This window comes from Rousettus aegyptiacus, unplaced genomic scaffold (genome assembly GCF_014176215.1).
Source record: "Rousettus aegyptiacus isolate mRouAeg1 unplaced genomic scaffold, mRouAeg1.p scaffold_m13_p_17, whole genome shotgun sequence".
Classification (NCBI taxonomy): Eukaryota; Metazoa; Chordata; class Mammalia; order Chiroptera; family Pteropodidae; genus Rousettus; species Rousettus aegyptiacus.
In genome coordinates this window covers 7,985,261-8,005,865 of record NW_023416292.1, presented here as the reverse complement: position 1 = coordinate 8,005,865, position 20,605 = coordinate 7,985,261, and the positions used below count along the sequence as shown (strand labels likewise).

Below are 20,605 nucleotides of genomic sequence, written 5' to 3'. Positions count from 1 at the left end.
ATTTTTCATATTTAAAAAAATTTTTTTTAGAAACTGAAAAAATACTATATAGAAGTAAAAAAATTTTGTCAGTATTTTTCTTTGCGGTTCTGAGCTTTATATAGTGCTTAGGAAGCTCTTCCTCTTACTCAGATAATAAAAATATTCTTCCATTTTTCCTTCTGGTACATTTATAGCTGTGTTAGAGTATTTAGAACATTAAACCATTTGGAATTTATTTTTATGTATTATGCGATGTAGCAGCAGTCTAACTTAATTTATTTCCATAGTGCTTATTTAGTTGTCTTAGTATATAGTAGCCCTCCCTTATCTGTGGGGCATACATTCCAAGACCCCCAGTGAAAGCCTGAAACCATGCATATTATAGTACCAAACCCTATAGATACTATGTTTTTCCATATACACACATACCTTTTCACTTAAAGAAAGCACTATATGGATTCTCATTGGCATATCTGAATTGGCAGCATGTCTACTCTCGTACTTTGGGGCCATTATTAGGTAAAATTAGGGTTCCTTAACACAAGCACTGCCATACCATGACAATTGACTTGATCACCAAGATCGCTAAGTGCCGAAGGGGCAGGGAGCATACACGGCGTGGAGACGGCAGATGATTCACATCTCAGGTGGATGGAGCAGGGCCTCACGCGATTTCATCACTACTCAGAACAGTATGAGACTCCAAGCTACTTAGAACGGTGCATAATTTAAAACTTATGAATTGTTTATTTCTGGAATTTTCACTACGTATTTTCAGAATACGGTTTACTGCAGGTAACTGAAATTGTTGAAAGGGAAATCTCAGATAAGGCGGGGCCACTATACTATTTGTTAAAAATCCAGCTCTTCCCTTCTCATTTGAAAAGCCCTGTTCTTTATGTGCTGAATTCTCACACATTCTTGGGTTTATTTCTCTCCTCTCCTTTTCCAGGAATCCTTTTATAACTTATTCGCTGCACGACTTTGGTTACGATATTTTTCCAGTGGTCTTCACCATATGTAAAATGGGAATATTGTCATAGCAGCAATTCTACTTCTCAGTTGTGAGAAGTGAACTGTAATGTGACAGGGCATGGCTTCATTGTAAGGACTCAGTAAATGATAGGATTATTTTCATCATTGCTTGTTTTGGGGCCCATGCCAATGGCTCTCAATTTACTGGAGTAGGTAGTCCTTGTCATTTTTCTTTTCAAAAATTTCTTGGACATCTTCTATTTTTATTTTTTTTATATGAATTGAATTTCAGTTCATCAAGCTCTGAGAAAAACAAATGAAAAAAGAACAATTGAGATGTTGTTTGAAATTGCATTATATGTGTATATTAAGTGGGGAGGTAGGACTTAAAAAATTGAATATTCTCATTTACAAACAATGTAACTTCATTTGTTTAGATTTCGTTTTTTGCTCTTCAATTAAATTTTAATTCCTTTGAGGCTTACGCCTTGGTTTTTCCAGCCTTCCGCTTGTTGTGGTTGAGACTGGCTCTCTTCTCTCAGAGCAGGTGGAGGTAGCTCCAGAGTTTCATTAAACGTATGAGTCATCCACGGTCTTTTAAGTCATCCAAACACCCCTGTGAGGTGATAGTGAGCATTTCAATCTTATAGGTGAGGAATTTAAAAGGAAAGAAGAAAAGAAAGTAATAGTTTTAAATAACTATGTACCAGACATGTCTATTATCCCCATTTTACAAATGAGGAAACTGATTCTAAGAGAAGTTAAAGTGACACGGCCAAGACAATCAATAAAAGAAGAGACAGGGCTCAAACACAAGGTTTAACCTGTGTCGCCCAGTGGTCATAAATGGAATCTAAAGATTAGATGGCGCAGTGCCAATTGCACCATTCCAGGACACCGGGCCTAGCTGATACAGCGCAGTGGAGGGCCCACAGGTGGCAGCCGTGAAGGAGAAGGTTCTGGGGATTCCAGCAAGACAAGGCTCCTGGTGTTAGACATCCCCTTATTTGATTTATTACTAGTTTGATAAATTACAAGTGCTTTCTGGCTTACCATCTTAAAAGAAAATTGCCTAAAGTTTTCTTTAGAGCAAAAAGAAAATGGTTTTTTGATTTGTTTGCTTTTTGTCTTACTAGCTAAGATATACCTGAGAGCTGTGGGTGTGTAGGATCAATTGGTGTGACAGTCTCTTCTGAATTTTCTGTTACTTAACTGAAAATGGTTTAAAATCCTATAGATTCTGAGAAGGGGACTGGGAGTAATAGTAACAAAATTTCGAAAAACAGTGGATAATTCAGAGGCCATATTCTTGATTTTGGAATGCTATTTGTGCTTTTTGTCTGGTGGACTTTTCTTTCAAAACACATTTTCTTAGTGACATTATAGTTTATTTGTCTTCTAAGAGCACCCAGAAACTGACAGCTGAAAATGATAGAAAGAGAAAATGGGCAGAAGATCAAAATTAACTATGGGCGAATACATAGTAGTTAAGATTTAAGGAGAACAAATTCCCATCTGATCTGTTTGCTGCCTGTTTGAGTGTACATTTTAGGATTATTCATACTTACATACGAATAAGTGGTCTAGGCAGATATGTAAGCTAGTTATTGTTAAATTGGCTAACCCTAATGTTAATCAGAGATGTCTCTCTGTCCGTATTGTGTAGCATAGATGTTGATGTGATTGCAGGCAGAGAGACCCAGGTGACCTCTTGAGGATCTATTTCCATCGCTGAGATTCAGCGAGTTATTTGCTTAAGTTACTTAGAGTTACTATCTCCTAAAATAAGATAAAATGCTGAGCACAGTGCCTGGTGTGTAGGCTGCTTCTCTAATACTTAACAACCTGGAGAAATATTTACTGTTTTTTTTTTTTTGTTTAACTTAAAAATGCTCATAAAATAGTATGTAAAGTGATATTCTGGTTATGCAAAATTTAGCAAGTAGTTCCTAAGTTCTTATATGCCAGATGCTGTTTTAGAAACTGGGCTACAGAACTAGATAGGAAAGAACGTATCGCTTTGTGTCTCATTCAATTTTGTTTCACAGAATTGATTGGTCAGTCTTGCTGATGTCCTCTACAGATAGAAAATACTCGTTGTTCTCCCCAATTATTTTTTGGAAGACATAGGCTAAGTGAGCGCCCTTTCTGAGAAGTCAATCAGATAAGCCCTGCCCACCTTCTCCTTCTGTGGATCAGAGCAGTGCTTTGGAAGAGCTTATTTATCTTCCACTTTAGCTCAGGAATAAGGAATGGAAATTGAGACATTCACCAGGCTTCCTAAGGCACTGATGTAATCACAGCTGTAACCCAAAAACTTCCCTTTCTGGGGAAGCCATTGCTGGGAGAATCATTGTGGTGATTCTTTTCCTTCACATGTTGTCATTTGCTATTGTATCGGACACTTTGGATTTTTCTTTTGGGGAGAAAAGCTTAGAAATATAGTGTCTGGCCCACGGTTGATTGAGCATGGGAGCCAAATTGATGGATTCTCAAACTGGATTTTCACACCGGGGCCCTTTAACAATGGAAATTTGAGTTTGCATGGTCTACTGGCCATGGTTGAAGTGCCCATCCTGGCCTCTACTCTCTACTTGTCCACTACGTGGTCTAAGGTAAGTCTTTAGATCTCTGTACCTTAGTTACCTCCATACATCAGGAAGGATTTTCAATCTGTTTTCTAATCATTTTACAAGAGTTAAGAGATCTGCACTTAGAAAATTAATTGAACAGAAGAAAAGCATCACTGAGTAGTCACTGTGAAAGATTTTATTCCAGAAAGAAGAGAAATTAATGGTATAATAACCCCAGCACCCAAAGGAACGAAGCTTTCTAAAAAAAATAAATGAATATTTGTGCCTATTCATTCCCAAGTCTTCGCTTCCATAACCCCTCAAATGAGAAGGCAAATTACTGACCAACCTTTTGATATTTCTTTCAGGGACACCTGTGTGGTTCTTTGTGAAAATCGCTCCAATTCGAAATGAACAGGATAAAGTGGTCTTATTTCTTTGCACTTTCAGTGACATAACAGCTTTCAAACAGCCTATTGAGGATGATTCATGTAAAGGTTTGTAATTCTGATTTGTACTAATATATTTATGCCTTTTTTTTTTTGCCTGTAAGTGTGACTCTTGTTATGGAGAATTTGAGGTTTACTGTTGAGTAAAGCATTGTATTCTTCTGGAATGCATTGAGGGGGGAGAAAGAGAGAAAAAAAATCTTGTTTTGGAAAACACTTGAATCCATTTCATACCTTTTTAGATTAACCCTTTCCAATAAAGTTCAGACAGAAGAAGGTAGTTGGGCACTTCTGGTATCATCAGAATCTTTTCAGGTTTTCACATGACAGTTGTCTGTCCCCCAAATGAGGCAGTCCATGGCCACATTCATCTCATTTATATATAAACTCCTTTAGACTTGACTGAGTTCTAGCGTTTCAAGATTTTTAAGATAGTTTTTAGCACATGTCTACCTGTCTGATTAAGTCCACAGACAGTTAATTCATTTGAAACATGGTATTAATGAACATAAGTAACATTTCCATGTGCATCATTTAATCAGCCGTGACCACAGATTTTAGCTCTCACCTTGGCTATATCACATGCATATATTATTTAAATAACATTGGGGATTAGGAGAGGAGATGGCTCAGAATTTCTGGAACAGCTAAACTCCTGAAGAGGTCCCGCTCATCAGGATACACAAAAGATGGTATGTTCTTCCCAGAGGTTTGGGGTCAGGGGGTGTCATGGCACTCTTTTCCATTCCTCTTCCACAGTGTGCACCCAGGATAACTAAGAGACTGGGAGGGCTTTCATGTTGCAGTGCTTCCTGGCTCCGTGGTTGATTTTCCAGCTCTACCTCTGAGCTTTGCTCATTGTGGTTTCCTGAGACGCAGCAGCGAGATGAGAGTGGAGTCCAGGAGAGAGTTAAGCCAGGGAATATTATTCTCGATGGGACAAAACTCTGTTGTTAAATGGACACTAGAGGAGGAAATAAAAAGCATTAATTATGTGGATGTTCTCTCAAGGGCTATGTCCTCTGAGTTTATTTAAAATCCTGGCATATTTCGAGGCTTACATTTATAGAGTTTAGAGCACGAAGCTGTGTATACCAGTGCATCCTAATTTTTTTTTAACTATCTAATAGTGTAATAAATTAATTTCAGCCTGCCTTTTGGTTCTGAGAACAGAGAAAATATAAAGTCTCCCAACCAGATTTGTGATTTTCCAATCTTTAGTTTCTGACTTGAAGATTTCTCAGTGCAGTAGCTAATATGTGATGATAGACTCACTCACGATTGTCATCTTGCTACTGTCTAGAAAGGCCATTTGCTTTTTTGACTGAATAAACTCATAAATAATATTTTAAAGGTAATCAGATATTTTGACACTTATGTTTGCAATTTTTCACTTAATTTAAAACATGTGGTTTGGTTGAGTTAGAATGTTTTCTTTTTGTCGCCACTAGGATGTTTTTAGGTGACGTGAGGTGGTGTTGGTTATCAGGAAAGGCATACTTGACAGAGAATACGCCTCACATGTCACCTAGTGTCTTCATTTGATTCTTATGAAACCTGAAAGAAGAGATAAATCACATTCATCTCTTCTGTGTGATAAGTGAGACTCATTTCTGTGAGTGATGTGGTGAAACTCACGTAGACTCACTTTCTTTCAGGAAGAAAATGCTCCACTTCATTTAATCTGCCTCGATGATGTATTTCCTTTCTGATAAAAGAGTTCTGGTTCACACACAGACACACACGCACACGTACACACACACAGTCTTACTTATTAGCCAAAGAAACCAGATATTATCTTTGTGAAATAAATAGTAGTAACACATGGCTTGATTTGTAAAAATTGAAAACACAGATACATACACTTTAGCCCTCGATGTAGGTGGATCATGCTGTTAACGGTCATACTTAGTGTCTCCTCTGGGACATGACTTTAGAAGCCTGTTTATTTCAAATGCCAAGGCAGACATGCTTAGACCCTCCCACCTGTCATGTCACTGGGCCCCTGGCCCACTTTGATGTGCTGGTCAGCTTAGGACAAGGTCAAATTTTATCCTAATCTATTTATGATAGAAGAGCACGTTAATTCTCCAGGCCTTGTTTGTTATAAGTCCATAAACTGCAGTTCTGGCCACAAAGATCAGATCAAGATGGAAAATACGCTGCTATGTGGCTGGATTGTTCTCCGCCGTGACCTTCCTCCTTGGATGAGCTCTGACACGGAGATTCTAGCAGACCCGGCCTGGGTTTCGGCCCAACGCTTCCGTCAGCATGAAGAGTCCTGAGAGTCTCGCTGACCCAGGCTTGTTTAAAATTCACTTTTGAGATGAAATGGGAGGGTGGATAATCCAAACTCCCAGAAAAATCCCCAGATAATTGCTCCTCGGCGTAGCAGCGTGAGATGTTTTCCCACCACCAGATTAGTATTTTTTTTTTTTTTAAGTCAGTTGTGCTTGGATTGTCTCTAAAAGGACTACGTTTTCTCTGATCATGTAGTGTCTCATGTTGGGCTTGGGAATGGGGTGAGTTCATCCTCACAGTGATGGAGAAGCCAGTTTGTGCCTAACATTTTCCCACAATCAACCCACAGAGGGGTAACCGCATGGGATAATTGGCAGCAGACTGTTTTGACACCTGATACAAGGTAACTTGCCTTTCACGGAGCTTGGAGCAGAGGGGTTGGGCCCAGGGAATGCTCCCTGAGCCCCCTCTTTCATTAGTTCGTCAGTTGTCTTGATCCTTTTTATGAATTATCCAGGCCCCTGACTTCCTCATCTGCTCTTTTCTGTCCATTTTTTGACTGATTCCCTTGCTATCTGACAAAAAGTGCCCACTTTGGCATGGAGCAGGAATGAAGGTCAAGCTAGGTTTGCTGTTTGGTACCAGCTCTGGGGTGTGTGTGTGTGTGTGTGTGTGTGTGTGTGTGTGCGCGTGTGTGTATTTCTTGCTTTTCTGTTATTATGGGTAATTGGGAGTAGGCTGCAGGGTATTTTTCTCTGTCTAGTTCTCTCTTCTAAGCCAGGAGCGTTGGGTATGAGGGTAGAGAAGAATTAGAGTATAAGGCTCAGGATTTTCTCTCTACATTGCTCACCAAAGGATGAGTCACCCCTCTGGTTTTCTCTCTTATCCCCCATCCCCCTCCAATAATCTTATGTTAAAGGAGCAATTTCTTTTTCAAAGATGCACCTATTGACTTCTAAATTCATAGTTAAACTTGAGCCAAATACAGACAACAAAATGGAGGGAAAACTCCAGAGGAGATTTTTAGAGTCCAGAGATTTAGAGCATTTGGGGATGAGGGCTTTGGCAAGCTGTCGTAGCTTCTGACCCTTCTCCATATGTCTTCATGTGGAATATTTGTCAGGCCCTCTTGGGAAAGAAACAGAGCAACGGATATAAGCCGTTCCCCGTCTCCTCCTCCAATATTCACATGCTGTCTTGGCCTTTAGGATGACAGAATGTGAACTGCTACTTGAAGTCATCCTAGATTTCTGATTATTTGTACACCGATAGGGAAAAGACTGGGGGAGGGAGACTTGAGAACACTTAGGCGGTGCCCACATGGACCAGCCATCCTGGTCCCGTGTGTCCATTGATCTCTTCTGGATGTTGGGTTATGGCACCAGCTCCTCTAAGGGGATCTGTGACTACAGCTCTGGACAAGCCTGGCTTCACAGTCCTCCGATTGGAATGAGGAAACCTCATAGGCATCCTTGGTAACTTCCCCTCGGAATGACTCAGCACAGTTCCCAAGGAGGAGCGTACAGGTCTGTCTCTGCACTTACCCTTGGAGGAGCTGGAGTCCCAGGTCATCCCATAGCCATCTCTTCTGGCCTGGGGAAGATACAGGGCTGTGTGGGCTAAAGCAGTCTAGTGGGGGCTCACCCCAGTTGAAACCAGCGGCCATTGTGGAGTCAAGGAAGGGGAAAGTGGTTGTCCTTGCTGAGAATGGGGACAGGAGCCCATAAATGCTTTCGAGCTGATTGCTGGATTGCACACGCGTTCCTTTCCTTCTGTCCTTCTTTTCCTTGCGTGCTCCCACTTCCTCTCCTGCCCACCCCCTCTCACCCAAACGACACCCAATAAGCATGTGTGCTGAATAAACAGAAGTCTGCCTAAGGAAAATGAGGGTACAGAGGAGGGAGTGGGCAGCTCTACTGGGGTCGGACAGTAACCCGGAAAGGCTTCCTCGAAGGGCAGGGGTGCATCAGCTGCCTTCCTTGAACTGGATTTTCAGAGGATCGGCCCCTCCCCGTTTGCACTGTGGACAACGAGAGGTCCCTTCCTTCCAGGATAGTTTCTCCCGATTGCTGTAAGAGACAGCTTTGGTCCAAATTGTACATATTATCCTCCATCAAACCAGTTTCCTTCTCTTCCTGTGTGTATAATGTCATTGCACAGCTGTCACTCAGTCACCCAACCAGGAACCCAGAGGCCACCTGGATTGCCTCTTCTCTCCTTCTACAGCTATTGTTCACCAACTCCTTTTGAATCTGTCTGGTAGCTGTTCTCAAGTCTCCCCTTTTTTGGCCCGGCCGAGGCTACAACATGGGTCCAGGCCCCCATGGTGTCTTGCCTGGGGTTCTGACTGGTCTTTTCTACCTGTCACTTTTTTTTTTTTTAAAGTGTACTATCTACACTGCCATTCTGCCCTTCTTAAATGAACTCAGTTTATATTTCCTTCTACCCACCTTATTTAAACTCCTTCACTGATTCTCTATGAGTTTTAGGATAGGGTTCGAATTTCTTAACTTGCTGTCTGGCTTCTTATCACTTGAGTTCTTCTCGATCTGGCCTCTGACAACTTCTTTAGCATCACGTTGTGTCTGCATCCTACGCTCCTCCCCCAGCCATGCCTCATCTATACAGCCACTTCGAATGCCTTACTGTTCCCAACATGCTACCTGACTGTGTGACTTTCTGCCTTTGTAGGTGCTTTTCCTTTGTGTGGAATATCTGTCTTTTCCTTCTTGAGTTCTTAACTCCTGCTCATCTTTCAAAATTTTCCTCTAGTGTCACCTCCTCTGGGAGGCTCTCCCTGGCTTCCAGGCTGGGTTAGATACACCTTCTCTGGACAGTCTTGGCCATAACATCCCATGCTCATTTCTGTTATAGAACTTAGCTTATTCTATCACAGTTTTTAAACGAGGTATTTGTCAGTCTTCCCTACTAGAGGGCATGCTCTTTGAAGCCAAAGTCTGTGTCTTCTTTATCTTAGTTTCTCTAGTACCTAACATCATGCCTGGGATATAGTAGTTATGTTTATAGAACTAATACATGAATGAATGAAGTTCTTTTTACCTGGTTAGGCAATGGTTCTTATTAGAAAGTATCCATAGTTCAGAAAGGAAAACGTGGGGGTGGAATTTGGGAGAGAACTTATTTCCTTCTTTCAGAATAGGCAGAGCCTGCCCACCCTGGTGGAAGCGTGATGGCCGATTTCACACTGTTTATCCATTTCTCCATCCAATGCCCACTCATCTTCCCGTGCCCTCCACTCAGCCAGCTCTTTGAAGAGCCACATTCTTGGAAAGTGACTCAGGGCTGGAACAAATAGTGAGAGCCTAGCCGGGGCGGAGAAGTGCCCAGAGGGCCAGGGAGCTTTCTTCTCATCCTTTTGTGCTCTCTCAGCTGATGGACCAGGGCCCTGCACTCCCTGCCAGGCAGGACTGGGGTGTCTGCCCTGACACCTACTTCTTACTGTTGTTCGCAGAGTGTGGGTCACTGTGGGGGTGGTAATGATGGTCGTGGAGGGGCGGGGCTGGGGGGTTGCAGAGCCCGTGCCGATGTTTTCACGCACAACTATTTTCTATTTGATTGAAAAATGTACTCTCTTCTCTTCTCGAAAAGCTTTGTAGAATTCAACTCCAGCTTTGTTTTGAGCTGAAGGAGAGCTTGACTCTGAAAGAGACTTTAAAAAATTCTAGTCCACAGTTTACTTTAACAAATTCCAGTGAGCATGTTCATAAATGGCACATTTAGGGGAGATGTCAAAGACCCCTGCAGAGCCTGGGCTGTCCCCTGCTATTAGCATTAATGGGACCCCCCACGGCCCGACCACCATAGGCTTTTTTCACACTGGCTCCAGCAGTCCCATTTCTCTGCTTAATGGCATCAGGATGGATGATGAAAATGCCACTACTGTTTATTAAAGCCCAGAACTTCTGGAATGTGACAAAAAAAAGAACTCTGCTATTCTTGCCATGTCGACAAAAATTTATTCAGATCATGATTCTTAAAGGTTGCAAAGAAAGGAGGAGCTCCATTTTCCTCTGGATTCTAAGCCTATCTTGAAAAGCTGCTCCAGGGTAAAATTTGGCAGATGAGATTTCTGCTGCCAGGTGCTGAATGCTGCCAAACTTAAAGGACAGAAAATAAAATTGCCTTGTCCTGTTTTTAGCTGTCATGTAAAAATAGTTTCATGCTCCGTTTATTTGCCAGAGCCCCTCAACCCCAAGCTTGGCCTTGGGAACCCCGGTGGGCTTTCAGAAGTCTCGTGAGGCAATTGCCATGGTCATAGCCTTGATGCAAATGAGTTTGGGATATTGAGAATGGACAATCGTTTGGGACCTTTAAAAGGTTACTCATATGTCTTAAATTCTCAGTCAAGTTCATTCATATGTCTTAGAGTCTGGAATATACAGTGAGCTGGATTAAACAGGACCAGCATTTTACTTTTCCTGGACTAGTCCAGAGGGCCAAGGAAGCCTCAAGACAGCCTCTGTTTTAGCCCACTAACCACAGCCCTCTAAACTTAGCCCCTTCGTTTTACCAGGCAAATGCACTCAGCCTTTAGGGAAGTAGAGTGTTTTAATTTCTACTTTACTGATAGGATAATTGAAGTCCAGAGAACTTAACTTGTGGTGATCACAAAGCAAGCTGGAGGCAGAGATGGGACTTGTATCCAGATTTCTTCACTGCGTTCTTGGTACTAAGTTCGGTACTAGGCTCTTTTAATTTCTTGTTTTAAGGGGACCTGTCGTCAACCGTCTTTCCCCTACACCAGAGGGGGCTAAAATGTGCCAGTGCCTTCCCCTCCACCTACCTGGGGATTAAATTTGTTGCTTATTCCCCTGGCTTTGGAGAATGTAATGTATAGAACGACCATTTGACTAGCTTGTCTGTTTAAAACGTGGAACCATCTTGGTCCCAGGTGGTCCCTGCATCAGGTGATGTGGGGCTTGGGAACAGCCTGAGCCCAGTCACAAAGTCAGAGAAACATCTCTATTGCCTCGTAGTATTTGGCAGAAATGCCTTAGGCCAGAGCAGAGAGATCTGGGTTCTAGACTCTTTCTCTTTGTCTAGGCGCTCTGTGCCTCGCTTTCTCTCTTGCCAAGTGGTACTAAGACCTGCCCTACCTATTTCACCAGCTGAGATTAGGATAAAGTGGAAGCGCAAGGGAAAAGTAAATCGCTACGCAAATTTGAGCATGTCTGCATGCGTTTCTGAGCAGCGACTCTCATTGCGAAGAATGCGGAGTGACTCATGAGAGCTCAGGACAGTGGGGGTGTCTGCTTCTGACCGTGCACCTTGCGGTGTGAATGTCCATGTGCTTTCAGGACAGCACTGAACTTGTCTTTTCTCTTTTCCACATGCTTCAGGCTGGGGGAAGTTTGCTCGGCTGACCAGGGCACTGACAAGCAGCAGGGGTGTCCTGCAGCAGCTGGCTCCCAGCGTGCAAAAAGGCGAGAACGTCCACAAGCACTCGCGCCTGGCCGAGGTAAGGGCAAAGGGTCAGCTGATCTTACACCTCACTTCTGTGGGGGCCACTGGCTCAGAAAATGGTACAGAGCAAGTATGCTGGTTTGCAGGGACATTCAGGGTCTTGTCCTGGCTGGGCCACACACCACCATGTGTGACTTTGGATAAGTGACCAAATTTCTTTCAGCTTTGTACTTTGTACCTTCCCATATGTGGAAGGGACTGCAGACAGCTCTGTTCCAACTTGCTTGAGATTACAAGTGTCAGTTCACTTTTTCGAAGGAGTAGGGAAGGAGGTAGAAGGACTATATATACAAAGGGGCTTTACTTGTAAACCAAAAACAATTTTATTATTTGAGCAATACATAGTAGTATAGAAAAATAATATACAGGAAGTGAAAAGAAGAAAATAAAAGTCACTTATAATCCCACTAGCCAGGGTGGTATCCTCCCTTTGGCTGGGACAGGTGAGAGACTGGGACAGGTGAGAGGCTGGGAAGCCAGGACAAGGTGTTGGCCAAGCTTAATGCACCAAAGTTACTGTTATCTGTCTTTGGTGATGCTTGGTCTTCATTTTATCAACTAGACCTGGGTGGTATCAATTAAGAGAATTATACCTTCCACACAGCAAACTTCCATCTTACCCAACGATGACAGCAAAAGCTGCGTCTTTGCCTGGTGGTGGCCAGTCACTTCTTGATCCATGCTTGAATGACAGGGCCCTTTCTGACCTGACCCCTGGCTCCCATCCTTCTAAGGGAGAAACTCCCAGCATGGTGCAGCTCACAGTGGGTGCTCTGCACGTGTGCAATGAACATCGAATGAGTTAACTACAGAGGATGTCCTTGTAGCAGCCAAAAGCTTCCACCAGCCGTGGAGACGGGAGCATTCATTTGTGTCACGTTAAAGGAGAGACGATTGTATGGCGGCAGCATTGTTTTCTTGCCGTGATGTGGGCTCAGCTTATGATAGAAATAATGATAAAAGAGGCCTTTCAGCTTACAGCCTGTACTTTCCCTGTCCTTGTTTCTTCTTTTGGTTAATAAAGTAACCTCTCCTACTGTTCTTCGCCTCACTCACTCTTATTCTATTCCTGGCACACACCAGGCTTGCTCTCCCCACAGATATTTATGTGACAACTCCTTTACCAGCTGCAAGTCTTTGCTGAAATGTCTTTTTCTCTATGTGACTACCTGTATCAATCAGAGTTCTACCAGAAAAATGGAATCAGTAAGATGTTTACATAGTAGGACATTTATTGCTAGGAGTTGGCTGACATGATTGTGGGGTGCTGGCTAGGCAAGTCCCAATTTGTCGGGCAGGTTGGCAGACTGGGGACTCTTGGGAGGAGCTGATGTTGAACTCTACAGATAGAGTTTCCTCTTCCTCAAGGAAACCTCAGTTCTGCCTTTAAGGCCTTTAACTGATTATATGGGGCCCACCCAGATTCTAGAGTATAATCTCCTTTCCTGAAAGGTGTTAATTGCATCTACAAAACACCGTCACAGGAATGCTTAGATTAGTGTTTGATTGAATAACCTGGTACCATGGCCTAGACAAGCTGACACTTAAAACTAATCATTACAGTTTACACTTGTCAATTTGAGGCTCATACATATTTTTTAAACCATGCGACTCTCCAAATAAAACAATAGCAACATCATACTTCAGCCTAACATGTTTCAGTTATCCTGCATCTAACCAAAGACACGCCAACCCTTTTCCCAAAGAGGATGCAGAGTCCTTAGGTAATGTTCTTGGGTGACTCTTCTCAGTATCCAGTAACTCGATTACTGAGATGTTGACTATAATTATTAGTATATCTTATGTTAGATGATAAGGGCATAAGACCGGGAAGAAAATAAAAGTATTTGCTTAGCATATATACATATGTGTCATATATAAAGCGAAATAAAAAATACTCGTAACTCAACCTATTCTATATTTTTCTTCACTTAATACCTTGTAATATACTGTATGGTTTACTTATTTATTGTGTTTGTTTTTCATTAATATGTCCTAAGCACTTAAAACAGTGTCTGGCACATAATAGATGCTCGTCAGTAGTGTTTTTCAAAAATTTTATCAAATGGATGTAAGAAAAAAAATGGTGTTAAGTGTTTTTGTCTACCTGTCTGGCTTAAGTAGTTGGTCTTGATTGGTACCATGAGGCCTCATGGTAAACATCTGGGTCTCATCCCAGGGGCTTGTAAACTTTAGTTAGCCTACCTAGACACTTATTGATTTTATTGAGTTTTCCAAAGAACCAGCTTTTGACTTTGTTGATTTTCTCCCATGGTTTTCTTTTTCAATTGCACTGATTTCTGCTCTAATTTTATTTCCTTTTGCTTACTTTGGTTTTCATTTGCTCTTCTTTTTCTAGTTTCCTAAAGTGGAATTCTTTTTTAATACATATATTCAATGCTATAAATTTCCCTTTGACCACTGCTTTCACTGCATCCTACAAATTTTGATAAGTTGTGTTTTGAGTTTCATTTACTTCAAATATTTTAACATTTCTCTTGAGATTCCTTCTTTGATCCCATGTGTTGTTTTGAAGTGTGTTGTTTAATCTCCAAATATTTTGGGATTTTACAGCTGTCTTTCTGTTATTGGCTTCTAGTTTAATTCCATTGTGGTCTGAGAGCAAACATTATTTGATTTCTATTCTTTTAAATTTGTCGAGGTATGTTTTATAGACCAGAATGTGGTCTATCGTGGTGAATGTTTCAGGTGAGCTTCAGAATAATGTGTGTTCTGCTGTTATTGGACGAAATAATCCGTAGATGTGAATTATATCTATTGAGTGATGGTGTTGTTGAGTTTAGCTATGTTCTTACTTATTTTCTCCTTGCTGGATCTGTGCATTTCTGATGGAGGGGAGTTAAAATCTCCAACTTTGGTAGTGGATTCATCTATTTCTCTTTGGAGTTCTATCAGTTTTGCCCCACATATTTTGATGCTGTGTTGTTTGGTGCATACACATTAAGGATTGTTGTATCTTCTTGAAAACTGACCCCTTTTTCATTATGTAGTGCCCTTCTCTACCCCCAACAACTCTTCTTGCTCTGAAGTCTGGTCTGTCAGAAATTAATATAGCTACCCTAGCTTTCTTTTGATTAGTATAGGCATGGTATATCTTTCTTCGTCCTTTTATTTTAATCTATACTTGTCTTTATATTTAAAGTGGATTCTTATAGACAACATATAATTGGGTCTTGTTTTTTGATTCACTTAGACAATTTCTTTCCTGATTGACATATTTAGACTATTGATGTTTAAAGAGATTATTGATATAGTTAGATTAATATTTACCATATTTCTTATTATTTTCTATTTGCTGTCCTTGTTCTTTGTTCCTATTTTGTCTTTTTCTGCCTTTTGTGGTTTTAGCTGAGGATTTTACAAGATTTTATTTTCACTCTTTTTGTAGCATATTAATTATACTTAAAAAAAAAAATTTACTGCCCTAGAGTTTACAGTATGCATTTACGACTAATCCAAGATCTGTTTAGATAACACTATACTGCAAGTGCCTTATAATAATAATAAAATATTCCTAATTCCTCCCTCCTGTCCCTTGTCTTTGTTTCTTTGGTCATTTAGGGTTTGGGTCATTTATCCTGCTTAGTGTTCTCTGAACTTCCTGGATCTGTGGTTTTGTCTCTAATACGAAGTTAGGGAAATTCTCAGTCTTTATTGTTTCATATTTGAAACTTATTTCTTCTGTTTCTTTCTTTTGCTTCTGGTATTCTCATTACATGTATTTTATACCATTTGTAGTTGCCACATAGTTCTTAGTATTCTCTTCTATTTTTAACGGGTTCTTTTTCTCTTTGCTTTTCAGTTTCAGAGTTTTCTATTGATATATCCTCAAGCTCAGAGATTTTTTTTCCCTCATCTGTGTTTGGTCTACTAATGAGCCCATCAAAGACATTTTTCATTTCTGTTACAGTGTTTTTGAGCTCTAGTGTTTCTTTTGGGTTCATTCTTAGAATTTCTATTACTCTTACATTATCTGTCTGGTCTTGCGTGCTACTTTTTCCATTAGAGCCCTTACGATATTATTCATAATTGTTTTAAATTCCTGGTCAGATAATTTCAACATTCCTGCCATATCTGGGTCTGGTTTTGTTGCTAGCTCTGTCTCTCCAAACTGTGTTTTTTGCCTTCAAGTATGTCTTGCAACTTTTTATTGAAAGCTGAACATGATGTGCTGGGTAAAAGAAACTTGGGTTAATAGGCCCTTAGTGGTGTGGTGGTAAGGTGTAGGGGGAGAAGAAACATTCTATAATCCTGTGATTAGCTAGTTCAGTGAGCCTGTGCCCCTGGGCTGTGAATTTCACAAATCCGTGACAGAAAAGAGGGAGGAAGTAGTCCTGGGTAGGTGGCATCAGACCACAGCACAGATCTGATAGAGGCCCTGCCATCCTGACGGGGAGCTCTGCCTGGGAGATGGCCAGCTAGAGGAGTCCCATGCCAGGCCCCTCAACGACCTCCTTGCTCAGTTATTGGCAGGTGCCTCACTGGAAAGTTCAGGTTCCTGTCCCTCAGGAAGCTAACAGGAGTCTGTCAGCTAACTGTACACCATGCAGCTGGGCAGAGAATCCTTTCTTGAAGTGGGATCTGAGGGGGCACAGCTCTAAGTTTGCCACCACCTCGCTGCTGTAACTCATTCTGCCTTCATAGGGAGGAAGGTCATGGTCAATGTATAAGTCACTGTGTGACCTTCATGCAGGAGTGACCCTGCTTGGGTTTAGTCTGGCTAGGACCACTTTAGTGCCAGCCTCTCTCTCTACGGAATGGCTGTGGGGAAGATGTGGAGGTGAAGTCACTTCTTCTTATTACAACCTCTCACTTCTTCCCTGTGAAGGAGCCAGGTCAAGATATAACTTGAGATATGCAGTTGTGATGGCTGGAGCAGAGGCATGTTTGTTTAGTCATGTCAGGGGTGGTAAGTGCTCACAGCTCCTGATGCCGCCTCATCGCAAGGAGACCTGGTAGATGCCTTATGTGCTTCTGTGTTTCATGAAGATGACGGGAGTAATGAGCTGAAACAACATTACAGGTTATAACTCATTTGACAACTTATTTAGCTGTGTGATTTCGGGCAAGTCATTTCACATCTAAGCTTCTGTTTCCTCCTCTTCCTTCTCTTTAAAAGGAGGTGCTAAGTTCAGATGAGAATAACATGGACCCATAGATTTATGAAGCATAATGAAGATGCTGAATGTGAAAACTTGGGCATATAGTTAGTGTTCAACAACATTAGTTTAGTATTAGATTTTGATTTTTGGCTCTATATATTCCTTTAAAAATTTCTGTTTTCAGGTTAATTTTATTTAATCAGATTTTAAAACATGTAGATATATAAAGTAAAAAGTGAAATGCCCACTATTTCTTGAAGTAACTGTTTTAAAACAATGCACTTATTATAAGTGTATGTATTTATATTGAATTTTAAAAAAACAAAAATATTGTCATAATATATGCATTATTTTCTAATTTACTTTTTTTTTGTTGGTTTCACTTACTAGTGTATTTGGGATCTATTCCTAAGAGCACACGTCCCCTTCATTCTTTTTAATGTTTTTTTTTTTTTTTTTTGGTATGCCAATGCATGATCACATCCAAACCATTTAGCTGTGCCCCTGTTGATACATGGTCATGTTGTTACTAATCTTTGGTAATTAACAGAGAATGCTTCAGTGACTCTCCTTGTATGCATATTTTTGTTTTTAGTGTAGAAATCTTTAAAGCTTTCAAAATAGTAGAGAGGAATTTAACCAACATTCATTTATTTATACTGTCCAGTTAGTAAATGTTAGTTCCTCACTTCAAATTATTTTTTTAAAATTAAAATATTACAGGTTAAGTTTAGGTCCTCTTAGAACTTATTCCCAGAAGTAATCACTACCCTGAAGTTGTGTGTCTCCTTGTTACTGGTGTTTTAATATTTTTATTACTTATGTATTTATCCATAAAACACATAGTATGATTGTGTGTTTTTTATATAGTTACACAAATTATATCACTCCGTGACATTTTACGGCTCTCATTTTACACCCAACCTTGATTTTTGAAAGCTTTTTATTTTGAAATTGTTATAAACTCACACGAAGTTGCAAAACTAGGACAGACAGTGTCCCGTACCCCTCACCCAGCTTCCCTCAATGGTAACATCTTATATAACTATAGTACCGTATCTAAACCAGTAAACCGGTGTGTGGAATATTGTTAACTAAAGACCAAATTCAAATTTTATCAGTTTTTACAAGCACTTGTCTGTGTATATGTGTGTGTGTGTAGTTCTATGCAATTTTATTTCATGTATAGCTTTCTATAACCACTGCTACCATTGACATCAAGGAACTGTTATATAACCCCTTTGTAGTCACACGCCCATTCTTTCCCTATCCCCTTGAAACTGTTAATTTGTTCTCTATCTCTATAATTCTGTTATTTTGAGAATGTTATATAAATGGAGTGATACAGAGTGAACACTATTGAGGTGAGCTCTTCATCAGTATAATGCCCTTGAGATCGACTCAGGTTGTTGCACGCATCAATGGTTTGTTCCTTTTTCTACTGTGTGGATTTACCTGAGTTTATTTAAGTATCACCCATTAAAGGATATTTGGGTTGTTTCTAGTTTTTGGCTATATGATGAAGAAAACTACTATGGTCATAACAGAGTTTTGTGTGAACATAAGTTTTTATTTCTCTGAGATAGATGCCTATATATATATATTTTTTATTTGCATAGAAACTTTTATTACATTTTGGCAATTACATGCATATCAATTTGTTTTAGCTAAAATATTTTTTAAAATTTATTTATTTTAATTAGTTTCAAGTATGCTGTACATTGGTTAGACATCTATATAGCTCATAAAACAATTCCTCCATTGCTCCCTCCCTCCCCTGACCCTCCACGTAGCCAACATATTAATGCTAATTGCATTCCCTATGCCATGCTCCCCATCCCTGTGACCATCCATCAGCTACTAATTTGTACTTCTTTAACCCTTCACCCCATTCTCCCAGTCTCCCCAAACCCCTCCCTTCTGCCCATCACCGAATTGTCCATTAAATGCCTATAAATATGATATATATATGTGTGTGTGTCTGTGTGTGTGTTTGTACATGCATGTAAGTATACATTTAGTTTTATAGGAAGCTGCCAAACTCTTTGCCAGTTGCAGCTGTTTGTGTCATTTTGCCTTTCCACCAGTAATGTAGGGAAGATCCAGTTCCTCTCGATCCTTGCTGTCATGTGGTATTGCTATTCTTTTTTTATTTTCATCATTCTAAGAAGTATGTATTTCAATTTCAATTTCAAGTAGGTATGTAAATGTGGTCTTAATTCGTATTTTGTTAATGACTAAAGATATTAAACATCTTTTCGTGAGCTCGTTTTCCAACCATGTGTCTTCTTCGGTGAAATGCCTGTTCATATCCTTCGTTCATTTTCTAACTGAGTTCTTTGTTTTTTACTGTTGTAAGAGTGTGTACTGTTTACATTCTTACCAGCAATATATGAGATGACCGTCTATTTCCCTCATGCTATTTCCACTTGGTAATGTTCGAATTCTAAAGTTCTCCTCATCTGACGGATGATAGTATTTCATTTTGATTTACGTTACCTTGATTACTTGCCGGAAGCCAGCCTGCTAAAGTCCATCAGTACCTGAAAGAGGAGGGGTGAAGCCTAAGAAAAAAGAAGAAGACAGGAAAGCGCTTCGGGAGGGCATACAGTCACTGCTGCAGCCCCGTCTTTATTTAGCACAGCCTTTATATAAGTTTTTGGATACAATAGCAAAGCACAGGGTACAATATAGTAAAGCACAGGGAACAATAGTAAGGTACAGAGTACAATAGTAAAGTACAGAGTACAATGGCAAAGCACAATGTACATTACCATAGGAATGCTGACATTTACATAAGTTCCTATTCTTTTCTGGGCCCTAAAACATCTCCTTATCTTAAAAGGATTTCTTTAGGAGGCAAACCTCCCCTCCAGGGTCAGTGATGTTTAATTTAACCATTTGCTTCCTTTAACCATTGATAACACAGTCTCAGAAGTTGCTTTATGGCTCCAAGCAGTCTCAGCAACTGCTCTATGGCTCCCAAACTACGTGATACCTTCAGTGCCTAGTAATGGCTCCCGACAATTACTGGAGAGGTTTGACTTTTTAAACGATTATTAGTCTTTTGGCTCTCTTCTCCTGTATATTCCCTTTTTATATTCTTTGCCCATTTTTCTGTTAGGTTATTTGTTCCTTTTCTTACTTATCAAAATTCTTTATTTGCACAAAAATTTTTGCGCTAATTAATATTTTGCTTAATGTTATGTTGGCTTTCTTTGAATTGGTATTTGCCCTTCATATTTTTTCTATCTCTTATTTTATAACCTTCTGTGTATCTCTTAAGCTACATATATTTGGCTCTTGCTTTTAGGTCAAAGCAATGTCAGTAATAACAATATCTAACTTGTGCAGAGCATTTAAACTCTATACCACGGTAATACTATGCAAGCAGTGTAGTAAGCATACATAAATTATATTAATAGATTTACCTAATAACCCTATTAGGTGGGAATTACTATTGTACAGATTATGAAATTGAGGCACATTTAGTAAGTGGTGGAATCAGCATTCAGTCTGACTTTAGAGTTTGATCTGTGTATTTTTATTGTTCTTACTGGCATATTTCGACTTATTTCTGGTATCTAATTTTGTATTTTCTATTTGCTACCCTTTCTTTTTTTCCTTCCTCACTTCCTTCTTTCCTTCCTTCCTTTTTTCCTGCTTCCCTTCACTTATTTCTATTCAGTGTCAGTTCTCTCTGTTGATTTGAAAGGCATACATTCCATCTTAGTTGTCCTAATGATTACACTTACGTGTTTCTAATATGCATACTTAT

At 40.1% G+C, this 20,605-nt stretch overlaps 1 protein-coding gene across 2 annotated transcripts in view; it reads left to right on the top strand.

Annotated features, from left to right (window-relative positions):
* The window catches only part of KCNH1 (potassium voltage-gated channel subfamily H member 1), a 297,899-nt gene that overhangs the window by 32,201 nt on the left and 245,093 nt on the right, over nucleotides 1-20,605 (top strand). For both annotated transcript variants that reach the window (XM_016158549.2, XM_016158548.2), the window contains exons 4-5: nucleotides 3,899-4,027; nucleotides 11,581-11,699. In XM_016158549.2, coding sequence (XP_016014035.1) covers nucleotides 3,899-4,027; nucleotides 11,581-11,699 — 248 coding nt within the window. The remainder of the gene's footprint in view (nucleotides 1-3,898; nucleotides 4,028-11,580; nucleotides 11,700-20,605) is intronic.